Raw genomic sequence first — 18,425 nt, 5'->3', positions numbered from 1 at the left:
TGAATGTCAACAAACCGCTAAGAAGCCCACTCCTCCTCAAGAATTCTAATACTTCACGCCCCTTAAGAACTACTATAGTTACCCCAGAGGTTCGCACACTCCGTATGCCAATCCTGGAGGATTATGGAGACGATCGGGTGCAGTGGAGGACTCCTAGAAAGGCACGTGATTACGTTGAGCAGGCAAAGAAGTTCGCACGCATCATCAAAGCAATGCCAGCGGATAAGCTCTTCCTCAGAAAGATTGGTAAGGCTTTGGATGAACAGGCCTTTGAACTGGCTATTAGGAAGCGAAAGATTGAAGGTCTAGAACACACTCTCGAATCAATAAGAGCCAGAAAGAAGAAGAAGGTTGAAGAAGATCCAAATACCACCTTTGCGAATATTCAGACTATTCATGAGGCCCAGAGAGCTGTAGGGCGTGCAGCAGAGGTTTTAGAAGATGCGGAAGAAGCGGATGATTCAGAGGATATCAAAGATTGTATTGAAGTTTTGTAAATAAAAAGATCACCCTTTCTTTTGTTGGAGGGTTAGTTGGGACTCCTGCTTATACAGAATGTTCTAAATCAGTAGTGTTCGCTTACCCCCCCACCTAACTTATATATCTTCGTCAAGGATTCCGTATTTGGCTTTAGTATTATGCACAAGTGCAAACCACTCGCGAATAACTTTCGAATCTTCGCATTTGGCCCTTTGATAGTCGTATCTACGCGTAAAACGCGTCCGGAGTTCTGGTTGGCGTTTGACGAAGTTGTGAGCCCAGAGCTTGCCGACAGGGGGCGCGTCGCGTTCGCGTAGCAGTCGGTTGACCATATCTTCCACAAAGCAAAGCCGAGGGGGAAATGCGCGTGCACATAGCTCAGATATATACTGAACAATCGTATGCTCCTCCAGATCTGTGAGTTTTTGCGAATTGGCTGGAATATCGCGTCGTGAAGGCCGACCGGCGCGTCGATAGCGAAGTGTTGTTTCGGGAACATTATACAGATTGGCTGTGGAAAGAACATTGGGTTTTTTACTATTTTGGATTGATTTGAGAGCTAGGATTACCCTAGCTTCTTTTGAAGGGGTAACCATAGCTTGTTGTGGTAGAATTGAGGATCAAAGATGAAGGGTCGCGTCGCGGGGAAAATTCGCCGCTCGCTTATAAAATACGTTATCGAAAAGAACTAAAATTCGAAACCCGATTGAAACAATCGTCTAGCCACATCTTGGTATTTCAAATGACGAGACAGCCCGAAATCGGCGTGGGCTCGTGACTTTTCTGGTCGCGGGAATATGTCACTCGTGGGTCTGTGGCATCACGCGCGATCGCATACAACCTCCACATCTCACCGGTTACTGCTTCATGCCGCACCTGGGCCTGCTGCAGCCACCGTTGGTGGTGCGCCCGCTCTTCCGCTTCTTCCCAGTATCCCAACTTGCGAAGCGCACCCACGACGTCACTGTTGACCGCCTGTCCCTTTCGGTCGTGCTTCAGGTATATCGCCATCAGTTTCCCACCGATCTGGTATCTATCGCGGTGACTTAGGCCCGGGACAGAAGCTCGTGCTATTAGTTTCCGTGTTTCGGAGCCGGTTGATATTAATTGCCTGGGTAAACGTTCACGTCCATCACTATCAGAGGATTCGGATGGGTCGCGACTCGACCTAGTGAAGCGCGCGGACTTCAATGATTTGTGAGATTCGGTGTAACGTCGTCTTTCACCGATCGAAGAGCTGTTCTCTGGCCGACCATTATAGTCAGGGGCAAAAACGGGACGCCCCCTACGGGCCGCGTCAGTGCTTGTGTTGGGTGTCGAACTTCCGCTCCCAACCATTGTAGTACTGGTATCCTGGGCAGATCGATCCAAGGAAGGCGGCTGTGGAGTTGGTTTAGGCAAAGGGTGGTACTCGAAATCCGAGACTGGCTTTTCGGTCTCTAGCGTCGGCTCAATGGCGTGTGAACCTTCATCCCCTGGTATCTCTTGATTCTTTACATCACGAACCCGATCCCACTCTTCGCCGTGTTGGATAGAATTCGACGGCTCAGGCGCGGAAGCTGCACGATATAGAACCAGCTCGGTGGAAGGGGCGGGGATCTTCTCTTCCTGGCTTTGGAGGAGATCCAAGGGCTTGGTTGCCTTGTCGATGTTGTCGCGGATAATTGGCTTCGGACCCGTCTCCAAGACAGCGTCTTGACAAGCGAGCAGCCCTGACGCAACAACTTGATCAACTGCCTTTCCAGCCTCGTTTTCTGGCGGTAACTGCGCACCAGGCGTATTCTCTGGCACACTAGTAGGCTCTGGAGAACACAGGGTTGTCCACTGTTTCGATGGAAGGGTGTCATCTAGCGCAGGTTTGGCCACAATCGTTTCCGTTTCGATATCGTCGATGACAATATTGAACAGAGGACCTGTAACGTCTTTAGAGGCCTCAACCCAAGAGTGTTCTTTGGCCTCGGAAGAAGCCATCCGCTGACGTGCCAACGGGGCCATAGCTCGCAAGATAAAATCTCGGCAATCGTCACTCGCCGCGGCTTGTTCCAGAAGCTCGACCGGAAAAGCGCCCCCTTTGACGACGTACTTGCGCAGCTGTCTTGTGTCGGCGAACGAAGGCTTTGCGGTCATCATCCTGAAGACGAGCTCGCCCATAGCCCAGATGTCCACCTTCTGGTCATAGCGCAGGTCCTGCTCGTCGTCGTCGTCGTCTGGGTGGTACATGCCCATGATCTCGGGGGCCATGTATCCGCTGGTCCCGATGCCCATGGTGTGCAGGGCGGACGTCTCCTCAATGCGCTTGCTGATGCCAAAGTCTGCAATCTTCACCCACCACTTAGGCGCCGGCGACACGACAAGGATGTTGGCGGGCTTGATGTCGCGGTGGGCGAACCCGCTGCTGTGCATGAAATCGAGCCCGTCGACCACCTGCGATGTTATCTTGGCGGCCTCGGGTTCGGGAAACGGCCCGACCAGCCACTTCTGGAGATCACCGTGCGGCATATACTCCATGGCGAGGTGCAGGTGGCCTGCCGTCTCGAACCACCCCAGCGACTTGACGAAGCAGTGCATGTACTGCCAAATGACGGGAGTCAGCATCCGCTGTTATAATTCCTGTCGACAGCGGGGAGCAATTGTATCGCGTACCTTTGGCTGTGAGAACTTGGCCATGGCATACAGCTCTTGGCGATAGCTCATATCCCCAGAGCGATCCAACGGTGTTATCTTGATCTCCTTGACCACCCTGCGCAAGCCAACGCGACCAGCGACGCACTTCTCGACCCACACTTGGCGGCCCGCTGCACTGCCCAGCTGGTGCGAGCGCCGCCATATTTCCTCGATCGTCTGCGGTCGCTCGTTTGCGCTGTCGCCGGGGACCCATGACAGCTGTTTGGTGTCGCGGCCGCCGGGCAGGACGGTGACGTCCAGGCGCGAGTCTTGGATCAGGTCATTGTCGTGGGGCTGCCGCATTGGAAACAGGCATTGGCCGCGGCGGCCAATCAATCGGCAAGACGGTGCTCAGTTTGCTGGGAGAAACGCGCAAGTGACTATTCTCCGACTGACGCCAGATCGCTCGGTCGATGAGGCGGTTGCGGGGCGCGATGCTCGAGGGCATTCTGACAAGGCTTGGGGCTTGGTGGGGGATCGAGTCGACCCCTCCGCAGCACTTGGCGAGCGAGGCAGTGTTGCATGTCGGGATCGAGGGGTCTAAGAGCGACAGCCAATCAGCCGCTCTCGATTGGTCTGGCCATGCGCCGACTATTGCGATAACAACTTGTAGCACCAGACTCAGATGGTGTTGGAAGAAGTGAATGAACCCCCCCAGATAGGTTCAAGGTTTTGGATGGTTCTCCAATCTCCGCAATCCCCATATTCCCGTCCGTGCTCCCTGAAGGAGACACCCACCTAACCTAACCCAGTGCTCGGTAAGGTACAGTATTGTACATACCTTACCTTACCTTAACAACCTACTCTACTCCCGTCCCTTCGGCAGTGGGTAAAACAGCGCTAATAATACGGGGGAATCCAGCACCGAGTGCAACTGCAGCCGGATGCCCCGCCAAAACATCCAAGGGTTCGAGTCCTAGGGGCGCCTCATAATGAACGAATTGCGTGATCGCTTGACGCCGGTCCGAACCTAATGCCACCATCTCGCCGTTGCCCCTCCTGCCAATTAAGCTGCAACATTCCGGGCTATAACCATGACTCACTCTACGGCAACCATAAGAGCCACTCACCCCCGAGGTGACCACGGGCACCAGGCAATAGCAGCAGAATTACTCACTGACTCCTCGGGTTCGCCATGTCGGTCCACGCGCTCGCCAAATCCACACGCCACGAATTCAGCAAGACGCCCGTGGCGGCCTTCACGCTGGTGGCCGGCCATGGCGTTGAAGACGACTGCCACAGCGGAGTGCACGTGCAGCACCGCAGCCGGCTGCACATCCAGCCGCCGCCGCCGAACCTGCGGCAAGTGCACCTGATTCCCAAAGAGGTGCTCGACGAGCTTGGCGTCGCGCCCGGCCAGATCGGCGAGAACGTCACCACGGTCGGCGTCGACCTTCTGGCCCTCGGCGCCGGCGCCAGGCTGCGTTTCGTGCCCGCTAATGCCGACAACTCGGAAGTACCAGCAGACGGGACCACCCCGACTGTGGTCGTCCAGGGCCTGCGCAACCCCTGCCCCCAGATCGACAAGTTCCAGTCGGGCCTCCGCGAGAAGTTCATTCTGCGCGACAGTGAGGGCAGGATTGCAACGAGGAAGTCGGGCGTCATGGGCACTGTCGAGGTCGGCGGGCCTGTCGAGGTCGGCATGAAAATCGTCGTCGAGAGTTCTGATAATTTCCAGGCCCTCGCATGCGTGTAATGACGAATCTTTGCGTGGGAAATATGCATATTGCGACGTGTCGTTACACAGAGTCCGGCGGGACTGGATGTGCGGACATTTCACCGCCTCTCCACAATCGATACCGGGGGGCTCTGTTTCTCTTCGAGATTGAGCAGCTCTGTGCTTATTAGACAAATTCCGGGCCCTGGATTTGCTGGCTCAAGGGCTGACTAGATACGGATTTAATCAAGCTTCACGAAAGTCTTGTGCGAAGTACTTGTCTTGGACCGACACGTGTCTTGGGCCGACACATTCACGTTGCTAGCCCGGCCGAATCTCAGGACTCCGTTGGTGGTAATCTAATACTTACAAGTTACAGGACATGGTGAAACACCTGCCTGCTTCGCGTTTTCGACACTCCATCTGTGCCAGGTACTCTGATAAGCAGACATCAGCCACCTTGGGATGGCGCGCTATGAATTCCTTTCATCCAATGCCGAGGTAATTAGGTCTATTTCATCTTTGACTTTATCTCAACTAGGCCAAGATTCGTGCCTTGCTGAGCCTATCTTCAGCCTCATGCGGGTTCACCAGAGCGGCAAAGATTCATGGAAGAACCCCTGATCCTCGGACAGAAGCATCGGCTCTAGCAAACACGGCGCAGACACGGGGTTGGGTGAAATGCGTTGGAGTTACACAGAGAGTGCTACCAGGCCCCTTCCCCCGCCGCCCTGCACTCAAAGTAGAAAGCTGCCAGATGGCGGCCACCTTCCTTTGTGCCTTTGAAAATCGCTTCGCTTCAGTATCTACGAGCGTCTATGGTCAAGGTGAAATCACGCGCTCAGGCTATCGATTACCGGTTTCACCCATTCCTCGCAGAATCTTCCTTCAAAAGCATACGCTGCAGTCCAGCGGAAGTTCAAATTGCAGCCACCCTGCATCCCATGGTCTCGCTGTTCAGACCTCCGAGCCAGATCTCCATGACTCAGACCTTCAGAACGCCCTCCTCCGCATAGAGGGTGTCAGGACTGTCCACATCGTTCAGGTTCCCAGCAGCACCCCGGGCCTTCCTCCTGGCCCCTACTTCTTACACTACGGCCATCTTCATCATGCATAACGGCTGTATCCCGATACTGCGGGTGCTTCCATCGTGGCAACCGTTCCTGCAGACGATAATAGCACGCAAGTCATGCCCCTCGAATACTGTCTTGCTGAACAAGTCACTCATCTCCCCTCAGCTTCCGACCTCTTGACGTGTCCGCATACAGCGAAGAGTACCCGTCTGCGCTCAGCATCGCTGTTCCTTCGCGGCTCTACTTCGCGAAGACCAGGGAGAAGCCATACGCAGGGCTGCGGCTGGCCATCAAGGACATCATCGACCTCAAGGGCCTCAAGATGGGAGCGTCGTCTCGTGCGTACACGGCGCTCTACCCTTCACGAGCTTCCTGCGCGGAAACCGTTCAGCGGCATCGTTCCGTACAGTCAGTGAGGATACTGGTGCAATTGCCGTTGCCGAATTTATGCGTGTGCTGAACATGCCACAGCAAATTTGACACAATTGGCGGGCTTGCTCAAACTGCAGGCGAGTTCAAGGTGCTTGCGGAAGCCCTCTACGGCTCGCCTGGCACATCAGATACCGGTGCCATGGAGGTTGGTCATGGGACCCACCCCCTATTCCATTCGCGCCGAGAGTTGACCTAGGTCTTTGGCAAAATACAAGAAACCAACCAAACTACTCTACCCCACCGACTACTGGCCAGCCAAGGATTGGCCAAGTCAAGACGTGTTCGAAGCCTTCACATCACGCCTGGAAGGCTTTTTGGGCGTCGAGCGCACAGAGATTAGTCTCGAAGACACGTTGCGAAAGCACCGCCTAGATGCGTTTCTGGTCGAGTTATCTAGAAGCTCATTTAACTGACATCTCCCGACTTCAGCTATCCTTCGTAAGCTCGAAGCCATCCATAAACTGACCTAAAACTGCTGACTGCCAGAAATTACACGAGCGAGAATTTCCGCATCACCTCCGCATCGGCGTCAACTCGATCATCAACTCGAACCTCTCCCAGATGATGTAGGCCTTGAGGTGGCGAAACTCGTCCCCGTCGCGCTCCCAGCGCCAGGCGGCCTCCCTGCCGCCGTCCATCCGCCGCGGATCTCAGCCGCGAGCTTGTCATAGACTTCGCGGTGCGCGAGGATCAGGTACACTAGCGCCGAGAGCGCAAGGGCTGTCGTGTCGCTCCCGGCCGCGCTGATATCGCAATATCACATCGTTGTCAGTAAGCCATTTTCTCGCGTGAACACGGCAGTTGTGAGACAGAAAAAGAGGGCTGACACACAGAAAGGCGCCCATGTTGACAATGATTTTGGTCTCGCTTAGCAGCTTCTTGGACTCGTTGCGCAGCATGTAGTAGATGAAGCCCTGGTTAGTCGGCGTCGGCGTCTGCAAGGCGCGGCAGGACGCGCTCCTTGGTGTTGAAGTGGTTGAGCTTGGCGGCCTTGTACCGGAGCGGGATGGCGTACGCGCTCAGCAGGCTGTGGAGCCAGGTGCCGGAGCCCGCGACCCGCCGCGTCGCCTAGTCGAGCAGGGCGCCGCGGGCCGCGAGCACGATGCCGCGCGACCACTCGGTGCCGGAGCCCGTGGCTAGCATGCCCGTCGACGACCCGAGGCACAGCTCCGAGGTGACGTCGAGCGTGGAGAAGGACAGCCACTCGGACATGTTGACGGGCTTGTCCTCGGCGGCGAACCCGGCCAGCTGGTCCATGAACTTGTCGACGTGAGACTGGATCAGCGGCTCCTGCGACAGCAGCGACGTGTTGCTGAAGGAGTGCGCAAAGGCGCGACGCTGGCGTGTGTGGGCTCACCGCGGAGCCATGGTGACGGGCACGTCTTTGACATGCTGCAGCCAGCCGCACCACAGGGGGTCTTTCTCCATAGGCTCGTCCGAGGACCGGAAGCCGTAGATGTCTTCCCAGGCGTCTGGTTTGGAGAAGCTAAGCTCGTTTGGTGAGACCCGCACAACGGGGCCTGGGAGTGTCAAATGTCTCGATCGGCCAACCCGTTTTGCAAAGCTCTGAAAGTATTCTAGATAGGCACTCACCATACTTGTTGTGCAGCTTTTTGATGTATGCATGATGCTTGCCGCTTAGGAGGCGTAGAACGTTGGGAAGCCAGCTGACGGAATTGGCGAAGGGACCTGGGAACTTGGAGAGGGGATGGAAGAAGCGGCGCCGCAGCAGCCCAACCAAGAACACGACGGTCTGTTAGAGATGGAGACATGAGCATCAACACGTTGCAGTAATTTGAAGTCTGATAGACTTACCGACGCACCGGCAACCAGAGCTATCGCTCGATAATCCACAAAGACGGCCATGGCAGCAGCTGCTGTGCCTCGACCAGTGAAGAGCAACCGGTCTCGGGACGGAGAGTGAATCCAGAGCTGGGAGAATTGGCAATGTAACAGCGGCATATACTCCCCTCCCTCCCCTCGTCGACCTCGCGCTCTTCTAACTGATGCCGATGCATGGGCTGACCGGCCAATCGTCCGATATGAAGCCGGCGCAGTGTGGTGTGCGAACGGCCAAGACAGGCGCGACCGGGATTATGAGATGGTAAATCAGGACCAGCATGTCATGGATGCTTGCGCCTTGTAGCGGAAGGGCTATGCCCAAACACGATAGGAGGGTGTGATGGCTGATGGCGATGCATGCACACACACACACACGCACACACGCACACATACTTGCTTGCCAAGAAAACGCCGCAGTGAGTACTGCTCCGCTGTGTGGCTAGTGCAGTTCTCCCTCGACAGTTGAAGCATGGGGCTCATTGGGCTCATTGGGCTCGTTGGGGTTGCACTGCAGCCCTCTCCTTGCGTGGATGGAAATTGGAGTCCGAAGGTGAAAGCTGTGTGCTGCTGATTCGCTAACTTGGCCAAACCTACAACCTATCTGTCCCACAGTCAACTTGCAGGTGGCGATCACCGGTAACACAATCGGGTTCACAGCAAGTTACATGCGATCGGACTAGTCAAGATGGCTCGTACAACAATACTGAATAATATGGAACACTGACACTATTCGCAACCCCTGAGAAGAGAAGTTCGAACTTCGACAGAAGACAAGCAGGTCGAAGACCGAAAGGGTCTGCTCCGACATCCAGCCCGAAACCAACACACATCCGAGCAACCACAAACTCTACCTCTTCAACTCTGCGGACCAACAACAACAGGACCCGCGCGCAGCGCCACAACGCGCAGGCGCAAGCAATCAATAGGCAACCACTCCTCAACCGTCTCCTCCACCCCACCGCGGCGGATAACACGCTTCGTGCGCTCACGGATAGATCCCGGGCCCAGCACGACGCCCACCACATCCCACGGCTTGTGGTCATCAATGGCCAGCTTCAGCTCGTACGCCGCATGGTCGAGCGCCTTGTCCACATACCCCTCGTAGACGCCGCCCAGCGGCACGCCGGCGAACCGCATCGCGAACCCGTACTGCCCGCCGTCAAAGTCCCAGCCAGCGCGGTTGTACACGCCGGCGAGCAGAACCGCGTCCCCCGGGCGCGCGGCCGACGGGTCGAAGCCGTTCGCAGCGCTAATGACGTCCGGGATCGCCGCCACGGTGGCCGGCCACTGCTGCAGCGCGTCGCGCGCGAGTTTCGCGCCGAGCTCCTCGCGCGCCTTTTGCACGTCCGCCAGCGCGCCCTGCCAGCGCGTGTCGAGCGCCTGGATGCGCGCCAGCACGGCGTCGCTGGACGCGGTCCCCTCGAGCGCGCCGCGCGCGCTGCTGAGCAGCGACCCCGGCTTGTCACGCAGCCAGCGGTCCTCGACGGGCGGCGGCAGCTGCTCGGCGGCCGCCACGAGTGCGTCGAACGCCGCCGCGAGCTTGCTTCCGGCGGCCGCGAGGAGCTGTCCCGCCTCGGCGTCGACGGCCGCGACGACGGCATCGCCGGGGTTCTCGTCGCGCGTGCCCTGTGCCGAGCTGTCGCGGTGCAGGTAGTAGTGCACGCGCTGGATGGCGAGGCGCGTCTGCGGCATGCGCGGGTCGTCGAGCGGCGCGGCGTCGGCGTCGAGAGCCTCGTCCTCCCATCCGGCGATCTCGTCGAGGATCATCTGCCAGCCGTGCCGGACTGCTTTGTGCACGCCTAGGGTGATAGGTGGTCAGCTTCATGATTCAAGGGGGGGGAGGGCTGTTAGTGAGGAAGGGGGGAGGGTTGTTAGTGTTAGTGAGGAAGGGGTGAGAAACGCACCAGCCAGAGCCCAGTCGTTGGAGTAAGCCTCGACCTGGGCGTCGGTGCGCTTGAGCTCGTCATGAATCCGCAGCCGATCCGCGTCGTCGTCGGGCAGCTTGGTGATCTCGCGCTCAACCTGCCAGCGCATGCTGCGCAGCTCGCCGTCGAGCTTGCTCGCGTCATACTGCGTGAGGTCGGTGAACGGGTTCGCGGCGAGCCTGTCGTGCAGCCGCTGCAGCGCCGGGTTCGCGCGGTCTAGCGTCTCGGCCTTGACGCGCGCGGCGCCGGCGGCCAGCAGCTCGGCCAGCCTCGTCTCGTAGCCGCGGTACGCCTCGGGGGTGAGGGTCTGCCGCACGTCGTCCTGTTCCAGCCGCTGCTTGAACAATTGCACGCTGTACGGCAGGCGGTCGGGCGCGTCCGTGTCCATTTCGACGCGCCCGAGTCCGCGGTCCAGCTCGCCGGTCAGCCGGCGGGTGCTCTCGGCCAGCCGCGTGGCTTCCAGGTCCCTCCGGAGTTGTTCAATCTCGGCGACGAGGTTTGTTTTGTGTGCGTCGCCGACGGGAGCCATCAGGCTCGTGGCGTCAAAGAACAGGTTCTCGACGCCTTCGGTGCGGTTGGACTCGATGTTGTTGCGGGCCTGTCCGATGGCCCGCTTGGCGCGGTTCAGGCGGTCTTGGTCGTCAAAGGATAGGGTGTTCATGTCGACAGACTGGGCCTGACCCGGGACAGAACGGGCTTGGCCCTGCCCTGACGGCCTGAGCATGTCGGCCACCTTCTGGCGGAGGCCGGCAATCTCGGCGCGGAGATCGTCCGCCTCGCGAGACGCATCATTCTTTAGGAGCTCTTCGGCCTGGGCCAGCTCGGGCTCCGTCTGCCCGATGCGACCAGGCGTAGTGAAGTAGTCGTTGGCCCAGAATACCTTGCGCTTGGCATTGTAGAAATTCTGAGACGGCGGGGGATAGTTCTGGGGCTTCGAAGGCGGAGCGGGAGCGGGAGCAGAAGGCGCGGGGCCGGTGACGCCGTACTGGGCACGGATCCGGGAGATCTCGGCGAGAACGGGGGCCTTGAGCTCGTCGGCCTTGCGTGGATGGGTGATCTTGTCCAGATACTCGACGGCCCCGCGGCACAGCTGTTCAAAGAATTCCTTGTCGGAATCGGAAACCCGCCCGCCGTTTCTGTCGGCATGGTTTCGAATCTGACGGAGCTTGCCCTGAGCTGCGCTAACGTTTCTCTCGTCTTCAGGCGAAACCATGTCTGCAAGCTTCTCTCGCATGCTTGCAATCTCGGCCGCGAGTCCCGCAGCCTCTGCCGAACCGTCACCCTCGAGCAGGGTCTCGGCCTTTGCTAGTTCTGGCTCGACTTGGCCAATGCGGCCGGGCGAGGTAAAGTATTCGTTCGCCCAGAACACGGCTCGCTTGGCGTTGTAGTAGTTCTGGGACGGCGGAGGAGGAGTGGCAGGTTTCGGGGGAGGGGGAGGAGCCGAACTATCGGTGCCATATTGCGCGCGGATCTGGGCAATCTCGTCGAGAACGGGAGCCTTCAGCCTATCCGCCTTGTTGGCGTCAGTGATCTGGTCAAGGAACTGGACGGCACCTCGGAAGAGTTCCTCGACGAAGTCCTTGTCCGACTGGGAGAGGCGGCCTCGATTGGTGTCGATGTAGTCGCGGGCCTGGCGGATCTTGCCCTGGGCGGCACTGATCTGACGCGCATCCGCAGGCTTGACCAAGTTGTCCAACTTAGCGCGTATGTCGGCAATCTGCGCGACAAGAGGAGCCGCGTCTTCTGGCGAGAGATTCGCGAGGCGTTGCTCGGCCTGGACCAGGTTTGGCTCGACATCGTCGACGCGGTACGGCGAGTCGAGATACTCGAGGGCCATGTTGATGTAAATTCTGACCGACGAGACGCTCATGGTGGGCAACACGGTAACAGCTTTGACGACAATGCAGAGGTTTGTGGTTTGATCGGGGACAACTTGTGGTTCTGCTGGAGCTTGGAAGATATTTGCAACTGCCTCAGTTAACTAGACTGAAGCAATTACTCGGCGGGAATCACCGCCAAAATATCTTGTTGCGCCGAGCATTCCTCTTTGATGCTGGCTCTTCCATCACCAAGGGCCCCGAGCACTGCCTCTCTGCTTTCAACTCTGATTGGAGAAAACCCTGCCTTATTCAAAGAGCTGGGATGTAATTGTCTTCCTACTGACTCCGCACTTTGACCCCTGACTTGGGACGTGCTATCCCGGCTTGGGACTTTTACTCCAGACTCGGGGAGCTGAGACAGCTGACAGGGGTTTTTGTGGCTGTTGACTCGTCGAGAATGGCAGGGGCGGGACACAAGTCCACGACATAGCCGTGACACCTGCTTATTTGGGAGAGCTGAGCGATGTCATCTTTTCCCAGCGTTGACATATGCACGGTTTCGGAGGCCCTCCCAACGACTCCTTAGTTACTTTTGGGAGCTGCTAGGAACTTTCTAACCCTTGGAATCAACGGAGGAACAAGGAACCGGCAGCAGACAAAGTCGCCATTGCTGACATCACACCACCAGCACCGCCAGCTAACGCCATCAGCAAAATCCCTGTCCCGCAGACTATCAGCCGAAGTGGCAGCACTCATGGCCCAAACGGGGAACCGTTTGTTCAGCCGCATTTTCCCCTCTCAGAGATTCGCACAGGGGTTTGATGTTCAAACAATTCGTTACTCAATTATGCTAATTGATTCCCATTGATATCCAGTCTCCCATTCATATCCAGTCTCTCATTCATATCCAGTCTCCCATTCATATCCAGTCCCATACCAATTACTCAATCGTGATCGCCACCTTGCCCACGTGCGATTTCGCCCACTGGCAGTTCGTTAGCGACAAGTCTTCTCAAATTCACGGGCATCCAGGCGGGACTCACCATGTACTCGTACGCCTCGCGAGCAGTGCTCAGAGTGAAGACCTTGTGGTCGACGACGGGGTGGATGTCGTTGGCCTCGATGGCGGCGACCATGTCCTCCATGAGGGAGCGGGGCCCGACGTAGACACCGCGAACGGTGCAGACACGGCTCAGGGTCTCGAGCACGCTGTCCTTGGGCTCGGCACCGCCAAGAAAGCCGATGATGGAGATGATGCCCTCCATCTTGATGGCCTTGAAGCTCTGCGTGAGCGTGCCCTCGCCGCCGACTTCGATGACGTGGTCGACGCCCGCGCCGTCCCGCGTCAGCCCCCGCGCCGTCTCGCCCCAGTTCTTGTCCTCGCGGTAGTTGATGACGTGGTCGGCGCCCAGCTTCTTCAGCGTCTCCGCTTTGGCCGCCGACGACGTCGTCGCGATGACAGTCGCGCCCGCGGCTTTGGCAAACTGCGACGGGGGTAAGCCACGGCACAGCCAGAGAGAAAATCGCTTGGCCAACAGCTCAACGTACCTGCAACGCGAACAAGCTGACGCCGCCCGTCCCCTGCACGAGCACCGTCTCGCCCGGCTTGAGGGCCCTGAGCCCATACAGGGCATTCCAAGACGTGAGGCCGGCGCAGGTGAGAGTGGCGGCCTCGGTGGGCGACAGGTTCCTGGGCGAGCGGACCACGCCGTTCTCGCTGAAGGTGCCGTACTGGCGCAGGGTGCCGTCGAGGACACCGCCGAGGCCGGATTTGCTGGCGGCGGCGTCGCAGGGGCCGAACTGGTGGCCCTGGTTGAACAGCGTCACGACCTTGTCGCCCTTCTTCCACTTGGTCACCTTGGACCCGACCTCGACGATCTCGCCGGCGCCGTCTGAAGCGGCCACGACGGGGAGGCCGAGAGGGAAGGGGTAAAGGCCCTATATCGTTCCCGCTTTGTTAAGTCTCTCCTTGTTCCATTTCACCGTCGGAGCCGAGAGTATGCCGTTCTCACCTTGGGGATGATGAGATCTCTGTAGTTAAGCGAAGCGCCCTGGAGCTTCACCAGAACCTCATTCTCGCCGACCTTGGGCACGGCTCCATCCTGGAACGAGAGTTCGTCAAAATCCTTCTCCTTGCCGAGGATGACCCACTGCTTTTGGGTTGAAGGAATGGCCATGTTTGGTGGTGATGTGGGTTGGGTTTTGAGTTTTCAGTGGATAGAGGCGAATGATGGGCTGCTGCTGGTCGTGTAGATGCAAATATTTCCTCAGGATAGGGCGTTGCTTTTATAAGAACCCAGGGGAGAAAAAATTCGCCGTTTCTTCTAGTCGCATCTATGGAGACATTGGTTCATACCAGCTCCCATTCCATAATGGGTTGTCCGACTCCCCCATGGGGTTGCGGTGTGTGATGTGATATGCTTGTCAGGCACGGCGACTGCAATCGTCATCTACACTAGCGCCATGCATCTAGAGTGGCATCGCTCGGATCCCCGTTCCCCTTTCACGACGGTTTTGCCGAGCTGTGGAGAGGAAGTTCGATTCTGCTTGATCCTACTGGACGCTCGCCTTGCTTCAATGATGACCGTCCTGCGATGGTTGGTAAGGGAGCCCTGGACATGAATCGAGAATTTCCTTAACAAGCGTCCTCGGCTGGGCTGAATCTGCTGCACTTGCGGGTTAACTATGTTCTCGAAGTGCTTTGTAATATGCAAGGCTGTTGGAGATGACTAAGATGACCAAGATGGGCTCCACCTCGGCACCAGCACCAGGATGGGACGATTTGGCTGGTGTCTAAGCCGGCCCGAGGAATTGCTTACGCAGAACGGCAGCCAAATTGGCCGGAAAAACCTTTGGCCAAACAACACCACACTTAGCATCATCCTTACACTAGACCAGGCCGCACTTTAATGGATTATCAGCAACCATTTTAATTTGTTTTTCATTAGTACCAAGTCCCTTATTTCGCACCAAGCATGAAATGGCATTAGGTTGCGGTAGCGACACTCAACTAGACTTGGACCAGGTGAGCGGCACAAAAACACCTTCGGTCGCCAAAACCCGAGTCGCGCTGATCTGAATAGCTCACTGTCACTGTCAATGCCATGTCGCGCCCTGCCGACACCAACAGACTAGCGCGAATCGAGAATCAGCGATCGACAGAGTGTATGGGCGGCCTAATGCATCGTGCAGTGCGTCGAATGGGCGGGGTCTGGAGGGTGTAGTTCCGAGGCCATAGCACTGGGAGGAGAGCCAGCGCGTGGCACGTCTGTTCCAACCCTCCCAAAACGGAAAGGCAGGTCAAGCGGAAAGGCAGGTCAAGGTTGGCACGCCGCATCGGGGGTCAACATGGGGGTGGAAAATAAAAGAGATCCCTCAATTGAGCTACCGCAGTCCGTGGGCCACTTGACGCGCGATTTTCGACACGGGGTCGCCCAATCTCGCCGCCCCCGCGCAAGCCACCGCGCGATAAGGGACGGCCAGAGGGCGGGGGGCCACCATCAAGGTCGATTGAGCGGATAAGAGATGGCAAAACATCACCTGCGCGGTTATTGAGACGATGGATTCACTTGGAATCGCTTTTCCAGGAATTCAGGGGCCGAGTTGGTGATTTCTCGACCTTTACTCTCCACCTCGGCCGCCATGTCCAACCACGATGAGGAGCGCCGGCCCGCAGCACCTGGCAGAGGGGTGGAAGACGCCGACGAGATAACGCCGCTCGTCGACGCGACCCATCTTCACGCCGGCTACAATTACGGGGCCAGCGGCAGCAGCACCGGCAACAATGCGGGGCACTACGGCTACCGCGGCCGGCGCGGCTTTGACGCGGCGTCCATCATGTCGTCGGTTCTGACCAAAGACGAGCTGGCGCTGGCCGACACGGCAATTGGCGAGCGGCTGCCTTACGACGCATACACGACCATTGATTGGCTGCATGATCTGGTATGGCGCCCCAGACGAACCCCAAGGAAAGCCAGTCTGACACTCGGTTTCGCAGGTCAAAGACGCCTTCCGCTACCGCACCGTCAAGAGCCAGCGGGGCGTGCGCGGGGCCTTCGCGGCCGCGTACGAGGATTACCAAGGCTGGATCGCCGCCGTGCTCGTGGGCATTCTCACGGCGTTTGTGGCCTGGTTTGTCGACTTCGCCGAGTCGTCGTTTGGGGACCTCAAGTTTGGCCACTGCACGCGCAACCCGTTGTTCGGACGCGAGGCCTGCTGCTACCCCAAGGAGGCGTGCGAAGACTGGCGGCTGTGGGCCGAAGGCCACTTCGGCTCGTCGTTTGCCATCTACGCGGGCGTCGCCTGGGCCTTGGCCATGGGTGCCGGGCTTGTCACAAAGCTCACGCGCGCCGAGATCCCGGCCTTTGCTAGCCACGATGAAGCGTCGCCAGGCATATCTCCAGGTCACCAAAGCAGCGGTGATGCTCACCATAGCAAGGCACCAAACAAGATCATATACATGGCAGCAGGGAGTGGCATCCCCGAAATCAAGCTGCTGCTTTCGGGATTCGAGTTCCCTAACCTCTTGAGCTTCAAGGTGCTGGCCGTCAAGGCAGTTGGCGCGTCTCTTGGCGTTGCTTCGGGCCTGTGTCTCGGGAAGGAGGGGCCATTTGTCCACATTTCGACGAGCGCAGGCTACGTCGTGGCTAGGCTGTTCCCGCAATTTCGAGAAAACGGCCGCCAGCTGCGCGAGATGCTTTCTGTGGCATGCTCTTCCGCACTCGCAGTGGCTTTTGGATCTCCAGTCGGGGGTGTCTTGTTTGTGTACGAGGTGAGTGGCCTCCGTTGGTCGCCCAGCTCGACCCCGAGCCCGCCTCGATCACGGCTAACAACAATCCCAGGAAATGAGCAGCCAGTTTCCCAGAAAGGTGCTGTGGCGGGCGTTTCTATGCTCGCTAGTCGCGGCCATGACTCTAAAGGCGCTCGACCCAACGCGAACAGGGCGGCTGGTGCTGTTCGAGACCAACTTTGGTGTCGTGTATAAGCCGCACAATTATGTATTCTTCCTGTTTCTCGGCGTCTGTGGGGGCCTGTTTGGAGCGGTATTCTGCAAGGGAAGCATCTTCTGGACGTCCCGTATGAAGAGCTTCATCAACAAGTATCCGCTTACGGAGCTGTCCATGATCGTGCTTCTAACCGCGCTCCTGTGAGCTCCCTGCTCGTGTTTCTCCCGCGCTGGGCACCAGGCTGACGTGCTTGTGCAGTCAGTACCCAAACCCGATCACACGCCAGCCGGCGCTGTTGATGATCAAGCATCTTCTAAAGGACTGCGATCATGGCGATCAGACCTGGATCTGCGAGCAGGAGAAGCTGGACGACAAGTCGGCGTACTATGGGTGGCTGGTTTATGCCAGCGTGGTGAAGATTGTTCTCACCGTCCTCACTGCAGGGACAAAAAGTCAGTCGCCACCAGAACCGAGATGCTCGTTAGCTAACTTATTTGCAAGTTCCGTCGGGCCTGATCGTTCCGGCTCTGGGGGCTGGTGCGGTATTTGGCCGCCTGGTCGGGCAGCTTGTGCCAAACACGTCGCCCGCCATCTTCGCCATGGTCGGCGCAGCGGCCTTCCTGGCGGGCGTGTCACGAATGACGGTATCGCTGACGGTGATCATGCTCGAGCTCACTGGCGAAGTCGAGTACATTCCTCCTTTTATGATGTGAGTGCCACCCCTTGTTCCGCCGCCAGAGCCACCGAGTGGCAGCTGACGCATCCATAGTGCCATCTTGACTGCCAAATTTGTCGTCGACGCGCTGCACGAGGAGGGTGTCAACGACCACACGGTGCTGGGCGAGTACCTAGAGCACGAGCATGCAACCGATATCGTGCGCAGCCACGGGGGGCTCGTAGAGGACCTAATACCGTCGTCACAGAGCATGGCCGACATGACGGTGCACGTGGGGCCCGAGTCCAAGATGATCAAGCAAACGCTGGCACACAAGCTGCGTCGGATGCAGCGCCACGGGCTGCGCGATGCGGCGCTGGTGCTGGTTGACGAGGGCGAGCAGCTCCACGGCATCATCTCCGAGGCCGAACTCGACTTTGCTCTGCGCGCCGACGGGTTTCTGTCGGACAGCGAGCCATTCGACATGCTCACGGGCCCGCTGTCGCCGTTTGTTGACAGGAGTCCGTTGACTGTCAATGCCGCAGCGCCGCTCGAGATGGTGGTCGAGATGTTTTACCAGCTGGGACTGCGGCACGTCGTTATTGTCGAGGAGGGCACTTCGAGGGTGCTCGGCGTGGTGCTAAAGCAGCAGCTCACAATGCACTTGGAGCACTTGCGCACTTTGTAGGGTCCACGGAAATTCGAAATTTGCAGGGCAGGAATGTGCACAATAATTCAGGTACTTAAATGATGGTTAATTGCCAATTCGAGGTGATATGTTCGGTGGAACACTCCGTACGCGAGACTGGAGTGGAAGTACATGTTCGTACATACTTAAGAGTTTCCAGCCAGAAATCCGGGTCCCCTCCGGCTCCACCTTTAGGGAATGCAAATGCCGGTGCTGGGTTACAGTGGGGGGCACCTGTGGTGG

General features: G+C 57.9%; 7 protein-coding genes across 7 annotated transcripts; 3 read left to right on the top strand and 4 right to left on the bottom strand.

Moving 5' to 3' along the window:
* Positions 1-803: 803 nt before the first annotated feature.
* Positions 804-3,820, bottom strand: B0T26DRAFT_833052 (kinase-like domain-containing protein). The gene is made up of 2 exons (XM_060447488.1): positions 3,124-3,820; positions 804-3,051 (listed from the first exon to the last, which is right to left on the bottom strand). The coding sequence occupies exons 1-2, from the start codon at positions 3,445-3,447 to the stop codon at positions 1,219-1,221; spliced, it is 2,157 nt and encodes a 718-aa protein (XP_060294806.1). The 5' UTR covers positions 3,448-3,820; the 3' UTR covers positions 804-1,218.
* A 459-nt stretch (positions 3,821-4,279) lies between these two features.
* B0T26DRAFT_648420 (pyruvate kinase-like protein) lies at positions 4,280-4,840 on the top strand (the record flags this gene model as incomplete). The annotated part of the gene is made up of 1 exon (XM_060438000.1): positions 4,280-4,840. One exon carries the CDS (start codon positions 4,280-4,282, stop codon positions 4,838-4,840), a length of 561 nt encoding a protein of 186 aa, XP_060294805.1.
* Positions 4,841-5,910: 1,070 nt separating this feature from the next.
* Positions 5,911-6,502, top strand: B0T26DRAFT_677812 (uncharacterized protein; the record flags this gene model as incomplete). The annotated part of the gene is made up of 3 exons (XM_060440150.1): positions 5,911-5,987; positions 6,040-6,282; positions 6,346-6,502. The coding sequence occupies 3 exons, from the start codon at positions 5,911-5,913 to the stop codon at positions 6,500-6,502; spliced, it is 477 nt and encodes a 158-aa protein (XP_060294804.1).
* Positions 6,503-6,818: 316 nt separating this feature from the next.
* On the bottom strand, positions 6,819-8,172 carry B0T26DRAFT_753582 (cytochrome P450; the record flags this gene model as incomplete). Its single annotated transcript, XM_060445705.1, has 8 exons — positions 6,819-6,930; positions 7,005-7,049; positions 7,138-7,220; positions 7,261-7,374; positions 7,408-7,618; positions 7,664-7,826; positions 7,900-8,059; positions 8,122-8,172. 8 exons carry the CDS (start codon positions 8,170-8,172, stop codon positions 6,819-6,821), a joined length of 939 nt encoding a protein of 312 aa, XP_060294803.1.
* Positions 8,173-8,732: 560 nt separating this feature from the next.
* On the bottom strand, positions 8,733-12,115 carry B0T26DRAFT_782443 (uncharacterized protein). Its single transcript, XM_060446721.1, has 2 exons — positions 10,053-12,115; positions 8,733-9,947 (listed from the first exon to the last, which is right to left on the bottom strand). The coding sequence occupies exons 1-2, from the start codon at positions 11,941-11,943 to the stop codon at positions 9,004-9,006; spliced, it is 2,835 nt and encodes a 944-aa protein (XP_060294802.1). The 5' UTR covers positions 11,944-12,115; the 3' UTR covers positions 8,733-9,003.
* A 589-nt stretch (positions 12,116-12,704) lies between these two features.
* On the bottom strand, positions 12,705-14,206 carry B0T26DRAFT_365379 (uncharacterized protein). Its single transcript, XM_060434631.1, has 4 exons — positions 13,906-14,206; positions 13,442-13,831; positions 12,937-13,377; positions 12,705-12,878 (listed from the first exon to the last, which is right to left on the bottom strand). The coding sequence occupies exons 1-4, from the start codon at positions 14,068-14,070 to the stop codon at positions 12,834-12,836; spliced, it is 1,041 nt and encodes a 346-aa protein (XP_060294801.1). The 5' UTR covers positions 14,071-14,206; the 3' UTR covers positions 12,705-12,833.
* Positions 14,207-15,730: 1,524 nt separating this feature from the next.
* On the top strand, positions 15,731-18,182 carry B0T26DRAFT_649218 (chloride channel; the record flags this gene model as incomplete). Its single annotated transcript, XM_060438066.1, has 6 exons — positions 15,731-15,835; positions 15,891-16,664; positions 16,735-17,039; positions 17,098-17,291; positions 17,341-17,548; positions 17,609-18,182. 6 exons carry the CDS (start codon positions 15,731-15,733, stop codon positions 18,180-18,182), a joined length of 2,160 nt encoding a protein of 719 aa, XP_060294800.1.
* Between the last annotated feature and the right edge of the window lie 243 nt (positions 18,183-18,425).

This window comes from Lasiosphaeria miniovina, assembly GCF_030549165.1.
Source record: "Lasiosphaeria miniovina strain SMH2392-1A chromosome Unknown B0T26scaffold_5, whole genome shotgun sequence".
In the NCBI taxonomy this organism is placed as follows: Eukaryota; Fungi; Ascomycota; class Sordariomycetes; order Sordariales; family Lasiosphaeriaceae; genus Lasiosphaeria; species Lasiosphaeria miniovina.
This window is presented reverse-complemented; position numbering and strand designations above follow the sequence as displayed.

Excerpts from the sequence above, each read along its gene's own strand:
- B0T26DRAFT_833052 (XM_060447488.1), bottom strand. The coding sequence starts at position 3,447 with ATGCGGCAGCCCCACGACAATGACCTGATCCAAGACTCGCGCCTGGAC. Across the intron at positions 3,052-3,123 it reads CCAAGTTCTCACAGCCAAAG|TACATGCACTGCTTCGTCAA; the intron begins GTACGCGATACA and ends GTCATTTGGCAG.
- B0T26DRAFT_365379 (XM_060434631.1), bottom strand. The coding sequence starts at position 14,070 with ATGGCCATTCCTTCAACCCAAAAGCAGTGGGTCATCCTCGGCAAGGAG. Across the intron at positions 13,832-13,905 it reads GAGATCTCATCATCCCCAAG|GGCCTTTACCCCTTCCCTCT; the intron begins GTGAGAACGGCA and ends GGAACGATATAG. Across the intron at positions 12,879-12,936 it reads GCGAGGCGTACGAGTACATG|TGGGCGAAATCGCACGTGGG; the intron begins GTGAGTCCCGCC and ends ACGAACTGCCAG.
- B0T26DRAFT_782443 (XM_060446721.1), bottom strand. The coding sequence starts at position 11,943 with ATGAGCGTCTCGTCGGTCAGAATTTACATCAACATGGCCCTCGAGTAT. Across the intron at positions 9,948-10,052 it reads CAACGACTGGGCTCTGGCTG|GCGTGCACAAAGCAGTCCGG; the intron begins GTGCGTTTCTCA and ends CTATCACCCTAG.